Raw genomic sequence first — 15,926 nt, 5'->3', positions numbered from 1 at the left:
CGCCCAGCTTTTTTACTCCCACATCTTATTAGACCGTTCACCCTGCTAAACAAACGGGAATTTAAAATAAATGTATTTAGTTTGTACCGGAAGCGTTGAAACGAATCCTATAACAACAGGATGTTTCAGGAGGAGGGGGGGGGGGGGGGGAGAGGAAAAGTATGCACAAAGAAAGCATGGCGGACGACGATCATGGGCCAGAAGCGGCGAGGTGCCGATGCTTCATCGCACAGAAATCCAAAAAATACCAACCACAAAATACAAAATGCCTTTTTTTTATGTTTGTTTCGGGTTTCTTTTTTTTTTTTTTTTTTTTTTTCTAAAAGCACGAGTTCGACATAAGACTGAGAAACAATGGAAGGTTGAATTCACGGAGTTTTTCTCTCTGATTTGTTCCCTCGTGCTATTTTCGGGTCCCGATATGTTGACGAAATACCGAGACAATCTGGGAGTGGAGGAGACGAATGGTAATGTCAAGTGGCTTATGATAAAAACCGGGGTCTAACCTGTCCACCTCACCCCTCTTCCTATGGTTTGAACCCCCCCCCCCCTTTTTTTAAGGTGGTCCACGTCCCTTCTTCTATCATTTATAAGAATAAATAAAAAAAAATTATTAAAGCAAAGTATGAAGGACATATAGGATCCGTCCTTGTCACAAATTACTATTTGTTTCTCTTCCTCTATCACCCTTTCACCCTTATTCGCCTAGCGCAGCTTTTTCTTTTCCTTTTTTTCCTGCCGTGACACACGTACCATCAGCGCGTTTTTTTTTTTTTTTTTTTGTTACGAAATTGTACACTGTTATTAATATTACCCGAGAAAACCTACTTCTACCTTCTAAATAAATATGACAAATATTAATAAAGCTAATTTTACGCAAGCAAATAGGTCGCTATATCGTTCGTGGAAACGAAAGCAACATAAATGGGTAAAGTTCACCTTAGCAACTTCTAGCAGCATAAGAAAAAGTTTCCATACAAAATGTAAAGAACCGGAAATAAGGTTTTAATTAAATGGAGTTCTCTTTGACTCTCGTGGAAAGAAGCAACAGAATCTATTTGTTCGCCTACTTCGTAAGTCTCATTCAGTCGATTACTCAGGCGAGGACAGATCTGCTCTCTTTTGTTCTCTTATGTGAACAATAATATAAATAATAACAAATAGGTTTCTTTCGCGAAGAGTTCAATGTTTCGTACAGGGTCAGTCAAAGCCTGAGTTGGCCTGCATGACAGAAACCCAGCCGCCAGCGAAACTCTGGATAATTAACACAATATAGTTCAAACAAGATACAAGTGTCAGTTACACTTAAAGGTTTCGGTTATGGGTTACTGTGAAGGTCAACTTAAACAACAACCGTAAATCCAGAGGCGCGACATGCGCAGGGTTTCGGTACAGTGGCTGTAGTTTCGGTTTCGTCTTTCTTTTCGCTCAGTGATGACTTTAAAGTGAGCGACGCGGCTGTGACTCGAGCGAGACATAAAAAAAGAGGAAGAGAAGGAGACGCGTGAGGGCCGTGAAGAACGCCGGTCGGGCAGCGATTCGATCTCTACTGTAAATAGACGTTTCTTTTTTATATTTCTCTACTTGATGGAGTCCTGTCAGTCATTTTTATGATAATCAACATCCGCAGACCATCGGCGTTCTCAGTCATCGGGTCCCTGACGCAATCGTAAGAAAACAACGAACTTTCACTGGCGCAGTCGACAGGATTGCGTCAGCGGGCCCCGCCGGCTGGAACAACCCAGCAGATTCAGCGGACAGCGACTCCATTCAACAAGAAGAGAGGCGCAAGTTCCTGGGCCTCAGCAGCGTTTTCAACGAATAAGACTTGGAACGCCGAGACTTCGCGTCGACGCGGCTTCGGAAGTGCTGCGGACTCACACCCCTGCGAAGCGTCCACACTACTCGGACACCGTTATCGGGCCGGACTGTTCCGATCGACAGACTGCGCGTGCTTTCCATAGGGACTTGTCAACCTTCAGAGGTAAGGTCATTATTTTGACTGGTGCCCGCCATGGAGCTACGTAGTGGGGAACGGCGTACGCCGGTTACCTCGTTGGATCGGGATGGAGCTAATGATAACGATGTCGACGAGCGAGGTGAACCGTCACCTCAGAGTACACCAGCGGCGACCGTGCGGACGCACGAGGAAGGAATCCGGGATGGCCGTTCGAATGGCTCACTGATTGAAAGAGAGATTGAGCTCGTAAGAGAAAAAGAACGGCTAGTGCGTCTAGTGATTGAACTAGAGCGAGTTCGTGCGGAAAACAGACCCGGAACCAGTGGAGGCGGCGCAGAACTCAAGCTGAAGGAAGAGGTACTTCGCTTTTCCAGGCTCATGAGGGGTGTCTTAACACAAATGCCGTCGTCCGAATTGCTCGTACCAAGCTGGTTCGACGGTGTCGAAAATGTCTTTGCGACATATGAGGTGCCTGAGCGCCTGAGGGGCTCGCTTGAGCGACCTTATTTTACGGAGCGCATGCGGGCGCTGGTGAATAGGCTGCCTGTCGGCGAAGCAAGTGATTACGGTGCGGTTAAGGAGCGAGTTCTCTTGGAACTCAGACTGTCGCCGGCTGAGTACAGGAGGCTTTTTCTCAAAACCACTAGGATGGAGAAATAATCCTGGACTCAGTTTGCGACACGGGTTGAGAGCTGTTTTGAGTATTATGCTCGAAGTCGCTCGATCGACTCTCTTGAGGACTTGCTAGCATTAATGGTTTCTGATCGCATTAGATAATCCTTGCCCGTCGATATGCAGACCTGTGTAACGCTAAATGAGTCTAAAAAATGGCTCAAACCAGCAGAGGTGGCTGCGCTGGCTGACCGTTTTGAAGAGGGAGAACGATGCAAGCAACGCAACAATTACCCTGGATATGCGAAAAACCGCGAGTCTGAAAAGAAAAGAGGGTCCAGTCCTGTCGGGAAAAAGCATGATAAGGTAGGGCCGGGGTCAATGTCAAACCAATCCAGGGTGAAATGTTTCAATTTCAAGGGTATGGGACATTTTTCCCGTGACTGTCCTAGTAAACAAGCGCGGGACCGAGACTTGAAGAATAACTCCGTGGTGGATTACATCTCAACAAATTTAACACCATCCCAGCAGAGTATATCCCAGGACAAAAATGTCAATCAGAATGGTATGCGCTCTGATTTGCGGAGAGTGAAGGTGAAATGCGGACCGAGGATGGTGCAGGCAATCATCGATTCCGGAGCAGATGAGTGCCAACCCGCACGACTTGACGCTCAGCATCGAGTGCTACAAGAACGACTGGGACGTTCCGGGCAAGCTTTTGCTTGCCCGGAACGTCCCGTCATTTTGCAGGTTTGTTCTAATTTTTTACGTTAAATACCTCAAGCGTTGTCACCGTTGCTGCTGCCACAGCTGTTGAAAATTACGCCTGTCTGCTTTCTTTGTTTGTTTTTGAGTGATCCCTTATGACGAAGGAAATCTCCAAAATACTAAATGAACTTAAAGATGAACTTCGCCAGGAATGGAAGGCTTTTAGGGAGACACTGGAACGAGATATTAGAAGTGATATACGTGACTTGCGGAATGATGTTAAAGAGGCGAAGGAAAGTATGGATTTTATGAACCGCGAGTTTGAAGACATAAAGAAAAAGCTTGATACAGTACTTAAGGAAAACGCTCAGTTAAAGAAAGAGAACGGAAATCTCTCGCAAAAGTGCGATGAACTGGAAACATGCTTGAGGAACTGCCAGGATCGGCTTACGGGCGCTGAGCAGTACTCGAGGAACACCAATCTGGAAATTAAAGGAGTCCTCAAGCGTGATGCCGAAGTACTTCCAGATGTGATTCGAAAACTGGGAGAATCAATTGGGGAACAAATTACTCGAGCGGATATTGCCATCTGTCATCGTGTACCGACGCGGGACACTGAGACTACAAACATAATCCTGCAGCTTGTAAACCGCAGCAAGCGCTACGCAATACTTCAGAAAGCAAAAAAGAAGCGCCTTCCAAACTCGGATGTAGGCCTCGACACAAATACGCCGACATTTGTGAACGAGCATCTTTGCCCGTCATTAAAACGTATTCTTGGAAAAGCGATTGCTAAGAAGCGGCAGTTGAACTGGAAACATGTCTGGGTGAGCAATGGAAAAATATTTGCTCGTCAAGCCGATGGTTCCCCACTCGTTCCAATCAAAAATGAGGCGGACATCGTGAAGATTAGTTAGCTTATCTACTCGGTCTCTTTGTGTTTCTTTTTTTTAATTTGCAATGGGATACACGGAGTTAGTTTTGCCTGTGGACCTTGGTCATTGCTTGTCATCGAAAGATAACACTCTAATCTATCACCTAAATGCCCGTTCCGTAACAAATAAACATGACAGTGTCATATTACATTTAAATCAGTGCTGCGTTTCTTTTGACATAATAATGTTTACGGAAACCTGGTATCAGCATGAAGCTGACATGCTCATTGTACCAGGTTATAATCACTTCTGTTTGAACCGAACAGATAAACGTGGTGGTGGTGTTTCTATTCACGTAAAACGTTCTATTAAATGTGAGTTGCTACATGCGTTTTCTCAAATATCAAGCGATTGTGAGATACTAACTCTAAAATGTGGTAACACTATTTTTACTGTTATGTACCGCCCCCCTTCGGCAGATTTTGGAAACTTCATTTCTTTTCTTGAGCGCTTCTTTGACTATGTCTCGGTAAATAACTATCGCCTTGTTCTAGGCGGCGATTTCAATGTTAACATATTAGATGACTCCTTTCATTCAAACTCTCTCAGCAGTACACTCAACTCTAACGGCTTTGTAAATGTAATTACGTCTGCTACTAGAATCACCCAAACCACGTCAAATGCAATTGATCTTTTCATTACGAACGTTACAACCAAAGTTAAGGTATCTGGCACTATGAGCTGTTGTATCAGCGACCACATTCCCATTTTCTTGTCGATACAAAATTATGAAATACCGAAAAAAGTAAAAAAGTACCGCCACCTTCCGTAAAATGTCCGATGACTGCCTCCTGGCATTTAGGAATGCAGTTCTTAACTGTGACTGGAGCTTTGTTTATTCTAGCTTAAACGTCGATGTCTCTTATAATACTTTCTTGGACGTTTTTAAACAACTTTATCATTTGCATTTTCCTTTAAAAACCGTAACCGTAAACAAAAAGATAAGGAAACCCTGGGTGACCGCCGTACACATTAAAATGATGCATAAAAAAGACCGCCTATACACGGCTTTCCTAAAAACGAGAGACCCAAACAGGCTCGCATCTTTTAAGAAATTTAGGAATAATCTAACTTCTGAACTTAGAAAAGCAAAATCTTCATACTATAAGCAAATGTTCCATAATGTCACTAGAGAGCGCCCTGATGTGGTTTGGAAAACAATAAATGAAGTCATAAATCGTACAAAAGTGTCCCCCTCTATCGGTGAATTAGAAATAGACGGTCAAGTTATGTCCGATGAAAGTCTGGCGGAATGCTTTAACACTCACTTTTCGGTTGAACAACCCACTGCTTTTAATCCTAGTCCCCTTTCATATGTAAGGCATAATAACGATACTTTTTTTCTAAATCTAACTGACGAAATTGAGATATGTAATATATTCTTAGGACTAAAAAACAGCAAAAGTAGTGACGTTGATCAATTGCAAGTAAAGCCGGCTAAATATGTAATAGATATAATCGCCCCATGCTTAGCACACATATATAATTTGGCATTATCATCTGGCCAATTTCCAGCAAACATGAAGTTGGCAAACGTTTCTGCTATACACCTTTCCAAAAAACACTCGACCCCAGGGGCAACAAACCGTTTGTGAGCCCAGTCACTGAGTTTGAGGCTAGACTCTCACCGGCGTCCCTCCTAACCCTAACCGAGTGGACTGTGATTTCAATAGGCGCAGCCTGCGTAGGCGCAGCCTGCGTAGGTTCAGTTTCGAACGCTGCTGGCGGCTAAATTCTCGTCTTTTCCCGCTATATTTTGTGTTTCATGGTACATGTATTTTCCCGAGGACATTGAGAAAGCATTGTGCCACATTTAAAACAACAAAAACAGTAAAAAAATAATTAAACTATTCTTGTTGGGTACACGCGCGACGGAACGAATGCGACTGGAATGAATAGTTCTAGTTATTTGTTTTTTTCTTGCGATAAGTTTTGACGGCACCGCGGGATTCGCCGCATGTGAAACGACAAAGGGCTTTGCTGTCAAAAATAAATTGCAACAGAAGAGGGCCGAAAGGCATGCATTTTTCACGCTCACAAATAACGTGTTTACATTCGTACGTACCACACGATGCAGCGTTATCCGAATCGAATTTATTTGAGAAAGATCTCAAATAACACAGTCACAGTCGACGACAGTCACATCTTGACGATCGGACGGAATCCGGGATGACTTCGTTTTGGGGCACGTCTTGGGGAGAGCTTCCTTTTTTCACAACCGCACCAAGGCAAAGAAACAAACGTGACTGACCCGTTTCTCACCCCAACCCGGACAACTGTTTTTGGAGATGGCTGAGGATTTTACGCGGATTAGCTCTGGGAGGGGGGAGAACAATGTTCGCAAAATCGCGTCGAGGGTCGTTCGACGTCCTTCACGTCTTTCGTTTCCCGTGAATGTCGAGCAGAAAAGTTTGAATGGCAGGCACTTACCAGCCTTATTTCTCACAATGGAAGATAACACCGAAAGGGTACGCTGCACGCATAAAAAAAATTAAGTGGAAACTTTCAAGAAAGGCGAGAAAACGTCGAATGCAAAACCGCAAAAACGTATGTAGAGAACCGCGCTGAGCGGGTCTTCACAGTCCCAGAGAGTGGCAGAAAATTTCTAGCTGATAGAGGGCGTGAGAGTCGCACCAACCGCATCAGCATCAGCAACATGGCGGCGGCCTAGGAGCGGTTTTTGGAAAGGTGTATACATAAAGGAGGCGATAAGAACGTCCCGAATAATTACAGGCCTGTATCAGTATTACCTATCTTCTCTAAGGCACTTGAAAAAATTATACTCGCACGTCTAAATTCGTTTTTTACAAAACACTCTATACTATCGGACTGTCAATTTGGTTTCCGACAAGGTAAATCCACTGAAGCCGCCTTATTACTTCAAAAAGAAATTATATTGCAAAATATTGAAAAAAGGCTTCTTACGTTAGGTGTATTTATAGACTTCAGTAAAGCGTTCGATGTTCTCAATCACCACATTCTTCTTGCTAAACTTGGCAACTATGGTGTCCGCGGAGTACCCCTTGCTTAACTTACATCATATCTACAATGTAGGAAACAGTGTGCGGTAATTGACGGTCATTACTCTTCCTTTCATAATGTTAATATTGCTGGTGTGCCGCAAGGAAGCATACTTTGGCCTCTTCTATTTTATGTATACATAAATGATATTGTTAACATCGATCACCAAGTTCAGTTTGTCATTTATGCTGATGATACGAGCCTCTTTGCTTCTGCTACTGATGCTGATGTTCTGATATGTAAAGCGAATAATATCTTAAGTAAATTTGACATGTGGTCCAAAGTTAATGACCTTAAAGTAAACACCCAAAAATCTAAGGCCATTTTATTTTGATCTATTAATAAACCAGCTCTGGTTAAAAATGAAATCAAGCTTGGTGATTCACAAATTGAATTAGTTAGCCACCATAAAATTTTAGGAGTACTTTTTTCCGAGTATGTGATGTGGGACTGCCATGTTAACTATCTAATTGCTAAACTTTCCAGAGTTGTTGGCATTATTGCCCGCTGTCGTCATGTTCTACCAATCAGTATTAAGTTAAAACTTTACTACGCACTATTTGAGTCCAATTTAAATTACTGTAATCTTGTATGGGCTACGACAACTAAGACAAACCTTCAAAATATACTATTATTGCAAAAAAACGTTCTACGTTATATCGCGGGTGTCTCATATACAGACCATACAGAACCATTATTTTCTAGATATCAAATACTTCCCGTAGAACGCGTATATAATTATCGTTTACTCTGTACCCTTCGTTTCTCATCGCCAACACTCATAGAATTTTTGTATTTTATTTCTGAACTTGAGAAACGTGAAAGTAATCTAAACACACGCCGTGTCGACACTTGGCTCCTTCCTCGGTGCCACACAAATTACAACCTCCAATCACTGCATTACAAAGTACCGTACGTGTTAAATAAATGTTCCACGAACAACATAAACATCTACACAATTGGCAAAAAAGACTTACGTACCTACTGTTTTAACTATTCATAGCTAATTTTGTTCTTCTGCTACTCCAACGTTATTTGACCTTGTTTTATTTTTCTTATCACCCTGGTAAAGTGTTTTATATGTTTGTTGTACGAGCTGCTGCCATGTATAAGGGGGACCCAGACCCAGTCAAGCTGTTTTTAACAGCTTTTGTCTGGGGACCCCTCCAGTTTTTATGGAAAAATAAAGTTTATTGTATTGTATTGTATTGTAAGCTGAAACGGGAGACCTTCGAGACCATGTCCACCGAGCTGCTAGCGCGTGCCGAGCGTACCATGGCGTAGGCGCTGATGGTGGCCGGGCTGCGGCCGTCAAACGTGGAGTCGGTGGATCTAGTCGGGGGCGGTACCTAAGTGCCGGCGGTCAAGCAGCTGGTTTGCAAGGTGTTCCAACGGGAGCCCTCGACAACTCCGCACCAGGACGAGGTGATGGACTGGGGCTGTGCCCTGCAGTGTGTCTTTCTGTCACGCATCTTCAAGATGCGAGACTTTGCGGTGGTGGACGCCCAGCTTTACTCCATCGAGCTGTGCCACGACCCGGGCAAGGGAGAGGAAAGTCGGGCAGAGGTGTTTCCCCGCTGGCACCAGCTGCCCTTCAGCAAGATGCCCACCTTCTACCGGAGCAAGCCTTTCAACCTCGAGGCCAAGTACCTGCAGGAGGCGGCGGTGCCCCACGCGGACCTGCAGCCGGGCAGGTTCACGGTGAACAAGGTCGTCTCCGCGGCCGGGGGCGAGGCGTTCAGGATCAAGGAGAAATTGCGTCGCAACCTGCGGGACATCTTCTCGGTGGTGTCCGCCTCGGACCGCAAGCCCGACGGTCGACAGGCAAGTGCTGGGTGTGCAAACGATGGCGACCTAGCGGCGGCGGGGGCGGCGACTGGCGAAGAGGCACCCCCGAACCAGGGAGGAGACCCCGACAAAGTGGCCGAGGACGAACCTGTCAAGAAGGAGAATTGGCCCAGCCCAAAAGACAAGCAAGCCAAGGCCACAGAGCTCCCGGTGGAGGGCCGGGTGCCCCAGCTGAGCGCCTTCGAAATGGACCAGCTTGTGAAGAGCGAGGTCAAAATGGTCCACACGAACCGCATAGAGAAAGAGCGACTGATTTGTCAAGAAATGGGTTTTGGTTCGTCGCATACGCGAACCGAAGTTTTGGTATTTTTTAAATGGATTGTATATTTTAAGTTGGTGAGTTCTTTTGTTTTCTTGTTTTGGTATGACTGAACGGGCAGTTGCGTGATTGTGAAAGTAGCCTGGCCTAGAGAGAGCATATGTTCCGCATACGCCTTTGCTGATTTTTTAGATGCACGTTTCAGTTCATATGATGTAAGTGTTAAGGCACTTTTTTGTAGCAACGGGTGTTTAGAGCCTTGGCGGGCACATTCAAAATCACCTTACCAGAGCGAAAGTGACCAGCGTGTGACGGGCGGACATTTTTCTCTTTTTGTTTGTGTAATAATTTTTTGACATTGAGGCCCCAAAATTATACTTGTTGGGAGGTGTGAAGGTCAACGTAAACAACAACCGTAAATCCAGAGGCGCGACATGGGCAGGGTTTCGGTAGAGTGGCTGTAGTTTCGGTTTCGTCTTTCTTTTCGCTCAGTGATGACTTTAATATGAGCGACGCGACTGTGGCTCGAGCGAGACATAAAAAAAGAGGAAGAGAGGGAGACGCGTGAGGGCCGTGAGAACGCCGGTCGGGCAGCGATTCGATCTCTACTGTAAATCGACGTTTCTTTTTATATTTCTCTACTTGATGGAGTCTGCCAGTCATTTTTATGACCATCAACATCCGCAGACCATCGGCGTTCTCAGTCATCGGGTCCCTGACGCAATCGTAAGAAAACAACGAACCTTCACTGTTGCATTACACAATATAAATGAAAGAAAAAAAACATCTAACCCTGACTACAAAAGAAGCAGAAGAAAAATGTTATTGTACGGTTCCAAGCGTCCACTGGGAAAGGATGAAAGTAAATGTTGCTTGCATATCAGAGTCCCTATAACAGTCTGAGGGTTGTTTCCGTTTTCTTCTTGAGTAAAACTCGAACATGCTGTCAGATAGAGACTATTGAAAATGTCTGGCACATAAAATTTTAGCCCCAGACATTTCTGGCACGACGATTCTACACCAGTCTGAGTGTTCTAGGTGCAAAGTATGGAGTTTTGAAACTGGTGCTCTGAAATATTTTACGATATTCGCTTCAATAAAAAAGAGATGGACATAAAGGACGATCCAGTTCAGCAATTTTTCCTTGGTATGTTTCTGTGTCAGAGCTGTATACGACACTTTTAAATATTCCGTGCAAACTATTATCGATCTGTTTGTGCCATAATTCCGAACATCCTCCAAAGATTTTGAATCCATATTTGAGGTCACTGTATGCTAATGCGTTGATAGCTATTTTTTTCACTTTTCGAGGGGCAAAAGTTCATATATTATACATCACACTAGTGACATGCCTCAGTTATTTGCAAACCGTTGCTCTATGGGGGTTCTACGGCAAGTCACTGTCACATTTAATACCTAGTTACATCACATTTTGAACGTAGTTAACAGGGGCCCAGTTGCATAACAAACACTATGAAGAATGTACGAATAAAGCTATATTAAGCAAAACAATATTCAAAGGATTACGCAAAGCATACCGGACGTGTTTTCGAGTTGTTTATTTCTAAAGTATTTACTTTAAACAAGAAAATGAGATGTTTTGCTTCGTTCTGAAGAAGAAAAATGACTTTCTCCTATTCTGTATGACGTGATAATATTACAGTATCATTGACACGCTGGTAAAGTTTACAGCTCAATAAAGAGTTTGGCATATCATTTACAAATATCTTGAAAAGTAATGGCGACAAAATAAGACGTTGTGGAGCTCCGGATTTTAAGGTGACTTGAAAACTCCCCGTTTTTTTTAATGTAAACATGTTGAATGCCTTCATTTAAAAATTGTTTTGAGTAGTTCCAGAAACGGGCCGCGGAGGCCTTCGTAATAAAAGTTTTGTAAAAGAAGGGCGTGGCAAACACTATCAAATGCTTTTGACTTATCGACGAAGAGCGCAAAGTCAAATTCATTCTTCTCAAATGCATAACGCAACTCTGCTGTAAATTCTTCAAGCAATTTTTGTGTTCCTCTCCCCCTGACAAATCCACATTGGTTGTCAGATATTATCCAAAAGTTACCAAGAAACTGACTGATAACTTGAAAAATATGTTTTTAGAATACCTGACTTATGCAAATTAAAATTGTAGCATTGACAGTGCTATGACGACATTTGTTTTATAGGCTACTTTTTTTTCAGACAGCCCGTGCAGTGTGCAGTGGGTCCTACAAAAGCCTTAAGTTTAGAGCTGCTTGTTCACGCTGCGGCGAGGTTCCAATAAAAAAAAAATAAACGCTGCCGCGTGGCTCAATCGCTATAGCAAACGTTTTGGTCAGGGGTCGCCACCAACCTGGACAGCCGCGCTTCCCAATGCAAGTTTCTATATACCTTTCAATGTTTGCGAGGGCGACAGTTTGTAATATTTTTTAGCTTCAAAGATTTTGTACATTTTGACGAGCAATACACCCTTCCCGATCGAATGTCCTGAAGTTTGATGATATTTTCCCTTGGTTTATTTGGAGGTCAAGCTGGGCACCCCTGAGGAGTGATAACATTTTTCATCGGGTGCGCCATAGGGTACTAGAACTCTCACATTTGTTTATTAAGCAACTCGTTTCTCCGTTTCTTTTTTTCTGGGAGAACCGGTCCACCCTTTTATATCTGTGTCTATTTAACTCGAGCTGTCACCCCATTTCCCTTTTTTCTCCGTCTTTTCCTTGTGGAAGTTAGTTGAGCAGACTGTTTGGCTTCCAGAAAGAAGTCGCAGACGCAGTGAAGTTTTTGTCTGCCCGTTTTTTTGTTTTTTGTTTTGTTTTGTTTCCAAGTAGTCGTTTTTAGCCAGCAAGGAAGCGCCCACAAGATATTTGGTGGTCAATTTGTTCCCTACGCCCATTTATTGAAGTTTTGTTTTTTTCTGATGGCGGCCAAGATGTATTTTAGGCTCTGAAGCGTATGTGTGTACCACCGTCCTTCAAAACATTATTAAAAAAAATTACATACCAGTTGCCCATTAAATTGTGGCTGATAGAAAAAGTGTCTTGTTGTGCCTTGGACTGTTGACTGCGTATTGTGTAAGGCACCTGAGACAATCAAGCAGGCATTTATATTTTCTTTAGATGGCATGTTCTTCTGGGATGTGCCGAAACGCACGCTGAAGAAAGGGTATTTTATTCCCTCCTGGGGCATCTTTTTGTTTTTTAACGTGAAGAACGATGACGGTGTTCCCCATGATATTTTTTTTTCTTCTCGGCATTTGCAGCATCTGGAGGTCGCGTATGGCTGTCAGGTATGCCGACCGCAATACCCAAAAAGTACGCTCCTATTTTGTTTTGTAACTTGCTCGACAGGTGGAAAGTGTGTTTGCTCACCGTGAGCCCATGCTCGAGTGACTGGGCGTCTGTAAAGCTCTACTCGAGGTTCGAGTATATTATTAATTGCTGCAACAATTTTGCAGTTTTTCATGTGAACTGATAGTCCTTGTTGGTCTTGCAACAAAAAAAAAAAACTGTGGTGTGTTTTAGTGGAAACGCGCCAGCATCACATGTAGAGGACCCGGGTTTGTTTCTAGTGGCGAATGCCCTACATCGCTAACTACAACATCAACTACGACAAATGCTACAACGTCAAGAACGAACGTCATCTTCAGTGGTTGGAGAAGTCCATATCAGCCATCGCAGCAAAATCCATAGAGTTATTATGATACGCGCTAGAAGTTCAACTGGCGCTACGGTCGGTGACAGGTTAGTAGTACAGTGGAAGCTCCTCGCACCTCTTTCCATGTTAGTAGAGCGAACGCTGGAGAGGAGGTGACATCCTCTCCTGCGTTGGCTCTGCTAAACGAAAGAGAGGTGGCAGGAGCTTCCGCTTTACTCTTAACATGTCCCCGACTATAGTGTCTGTATGACTTACAAGAGGCAAAGTGAAGCAGATAGCGACCAGTGTACTTTCGCGGTGCTCCTGTGCATTCCTGTAAGAAAACGCACGTGCATTTTCTTCGCTTCTCCAAATATTAACAGAGATCACCTTTATTATTTGCATCCTAGCGAGGGGTATCTGCCTTTATCGACACTCTGAAGTGTAATTGCTTTAGTTACATCATTTTTCTTCCTCAGTGATCCAAGTTAAACGTCGCTATATTTAAGGCCCGACCCACCGTTGCAGGTGTGTAAAAACGAGCTGCCATTTCAAGTAAAATAACAATAAAAAATGACATGGAGTGTGTTCAGACTTCACCAGCACTCCGGTTACACTTATATATTGCTGATATGCCGGTTCTGTCACTACACGAAAATAATCCCCGTCATGCATTTTGATTAGCGCTAAAAGACGTTCAAAACGTAAAGAATAAAGTGGTTGATTAAAAGTTTTTATTTTTATATTTCTTACGCTGGACAGATTTTATCGGGCACCTGTTCCCTGGTTTCTCTTAGTTTTTAAGGATATCGAGCGTGGGAATGATGTTTTAAAACCAAAGCAAGCATCTTCGCGCATATGCAAGATCGGAATGTATAAACAAGTGCTTCTTTATTGCAAATTGAACTATATTATGTGGCCTTAACGTTATCTTGAACATCTCCATCCACAGGGAGTTACTGATCCAGTGCTACTGAGTAGTTCGTTCCAGCTCTTTTGGTTTTCCGGATGTCCTTTGTTCGTTTGGCACGTATATCCCCCAATGACCCCATGCTGAAAAGCACCGACGCCGTGTTCGCGCTAGTAGTGCTCGCTAGTACACATAAATGCATGCACGAAGCTGTATCCGCACTGTGTTAAATGCCGTGAATTTAAAAAAAAAGTAACGCCATAGCTGACCAATCCGTTCATCTGCGTGACTGAGAAAGTTTCCAAGCTACCTAGTACGTAAGAATTATTCGTGATATTTGCACTTATAATCGAGCGCCGGAAGAAAATGCATTCACATCTTCCTATAGAAATGACTTGCCGGAAGTTAATTTTAGACAGCTTGCTGTCTGCTTGAATGTGCATCAGCACACTAGCGCCAGTTGAACCTCTAGCATACATTACAACTAGGGCTCCGTGTTTTCGGATAAATCCGAAAAACTTTGAAAAACACCCGCCGGTAAAAGTTTTGGCAATTTATCCGATAAACTCCGAATTGTTATGTGCCCCTGCCACCCCCCCCCCCCTTTTTTTTCCCCACAAAAAAAAAGTTTTTCTTTTTTTTTTTTTACAATTTGAGCAGCGCAGGACCAATGGTCCTGGGAAAAAGACACCATAATTATCTTTCAAGCCTCTAACCGGTGTCAAAAGGGGTCTTACGGCTTGTCTCGTCAAGGTTGGTTCAGGGAAACAGGTCATTGTACCATTCGTGTCACGACAAAAGCCACTCTTTTGGTTTCCAGTTTGGGCCATGGGGTTTGGTATTTAAAGAAAGGAGAGGGTATGTTTCTGGGGGTAACTGTGAAAGCTATGGACCATAGAGATTGTATAATATAGGGAAGAGGGGCAGTTGAAACTTCTCTATTAAGTCCTTAACCACTCCACCTCGCGCGGCCGCGGGAAAGATTGATACGATGACTAAGAGCTTCCTTGCGGCTACCTCTGGCAGTTTATTGATTTTAAAGTATCGACATCTATCGAAGCCACACTTGTGTGCGACTTTTTTTTGTGGGACAAATTAGTTTTGCCAATGACACCAACACCAAATTCAACTGAAGAAATCTTAATTGATACAATCGCGTTTTATTTTTTATCTGGCTTAGGTTTATATCCGGTTATTTATTATTTTTTAAAAAAGAAACACTGCGAAATTCATCTCCGAATTTCGGAGAATTTCGGATTTACGAAAAATAAACTCAGATAAACACCGAATTTTCGCTAAAAAATAAACTCCGAAGAACACCCTCAGAGTTTCATGAAAAATAAACTCCGAAGAACACCCTCAGAGTTTCACGAAAAATAAACTCCGAAAACACGGAGCCGTTATTATAACTCTTTGGTAAAAAAAACAAAGCTGCCAAAACTACCAGCACTTACCTCCCACACGCGTTTCGTTGCCTTTCGGCGGGCTTGGCGACGTGTGCGCCGAGGATAACGCACTCTATGCTTCGTTCCCCCTTAAGCTGAGACTGCAGTCAAAGACAAGAGTTAGCCTGAGCACTTGGCTTTGAGACGTGCATTTCTAGCGTGAGTACTCGTTGTCCGAAATAACGCTTCAAAGCAGTGAACTCAAGCTCCCGTGCTTGTGGCACTGGCTGCAGTCTCAGCTTAAGGATAAACCGAGCATAGTAACAAATGTTAGATTAAACAAATCACCAAAAGCACGTCTAAAAATGAAGCCACTGCTGATGATAGATAGGTAAAAAACATGAACGACGTTTACAAATCTTTTTAATGCGAAATCAGAGCGCAGCTCTTGAGAAGGAAGAGGGGAGGGTACGGAGTGGAAAGAATGCCCCTCCTCCTCCTCCTCCGTACCCTCTCCTTCTCTCATCCTCCTTCTCTTCCGAAGTCTCCTCTTGCCTCCTCCTCCAATTCAGTTTCCCCGCTATATTTAACTGGTAAAATGACGTCACATGACTAGGTATCACGTCACCTAAGAACAAATTCAGTTTCTCCGCTAGATTTAG

The 15,926-nt window shown here is 43.5% G+C and overlaps 1 protein-coding gene across 1 annotated transcript in view; it reads left to right on the top strand.

Annotated features, from left to right (window-relative positions):
* Positions 1-8,715: 8,715 nt before the first annotated feature.
* LOC115324304 (heat shock 70 kDa protein 4-like) overlaps positions 8,716-15,926 on the top strand; it is a 40,732-nt gene continuing 33,521 nt past the window's right edge. Inside the window, exon 1 of the mRNA XM_040500536.1 lies at positions 8,716-9,358. Within this exon, the coding sequence (XP_040356470.1) occupies positions 8,716-9,358 (643 nt within the window). The remainder of the gene's footprint in view (positions 9,359-15,926) is intronic.

This window comes from Ixodes scapularis, unplaced genomic scaffold (genome assembly GCF_016920785.2).
Source record: "Ixodes scapularis isolate PalLabHiFi unplaced genomic scaffold, ASM1692078v2 PGA_scaffold11__112_contigs__length_91849675, whole genome shotgun sequence".
In the NCBI taxonomy this organism is placed as follows: domain Eukaryota; kingdom Metazoa; phylum Arthropoda; class Arachnida; order Ixodida; family Ixodidae; genus Ixodes; species Ixodes scapularis.
This window is presented reverse-complemented; position numbering and strand designations above follow the sequence as displayed.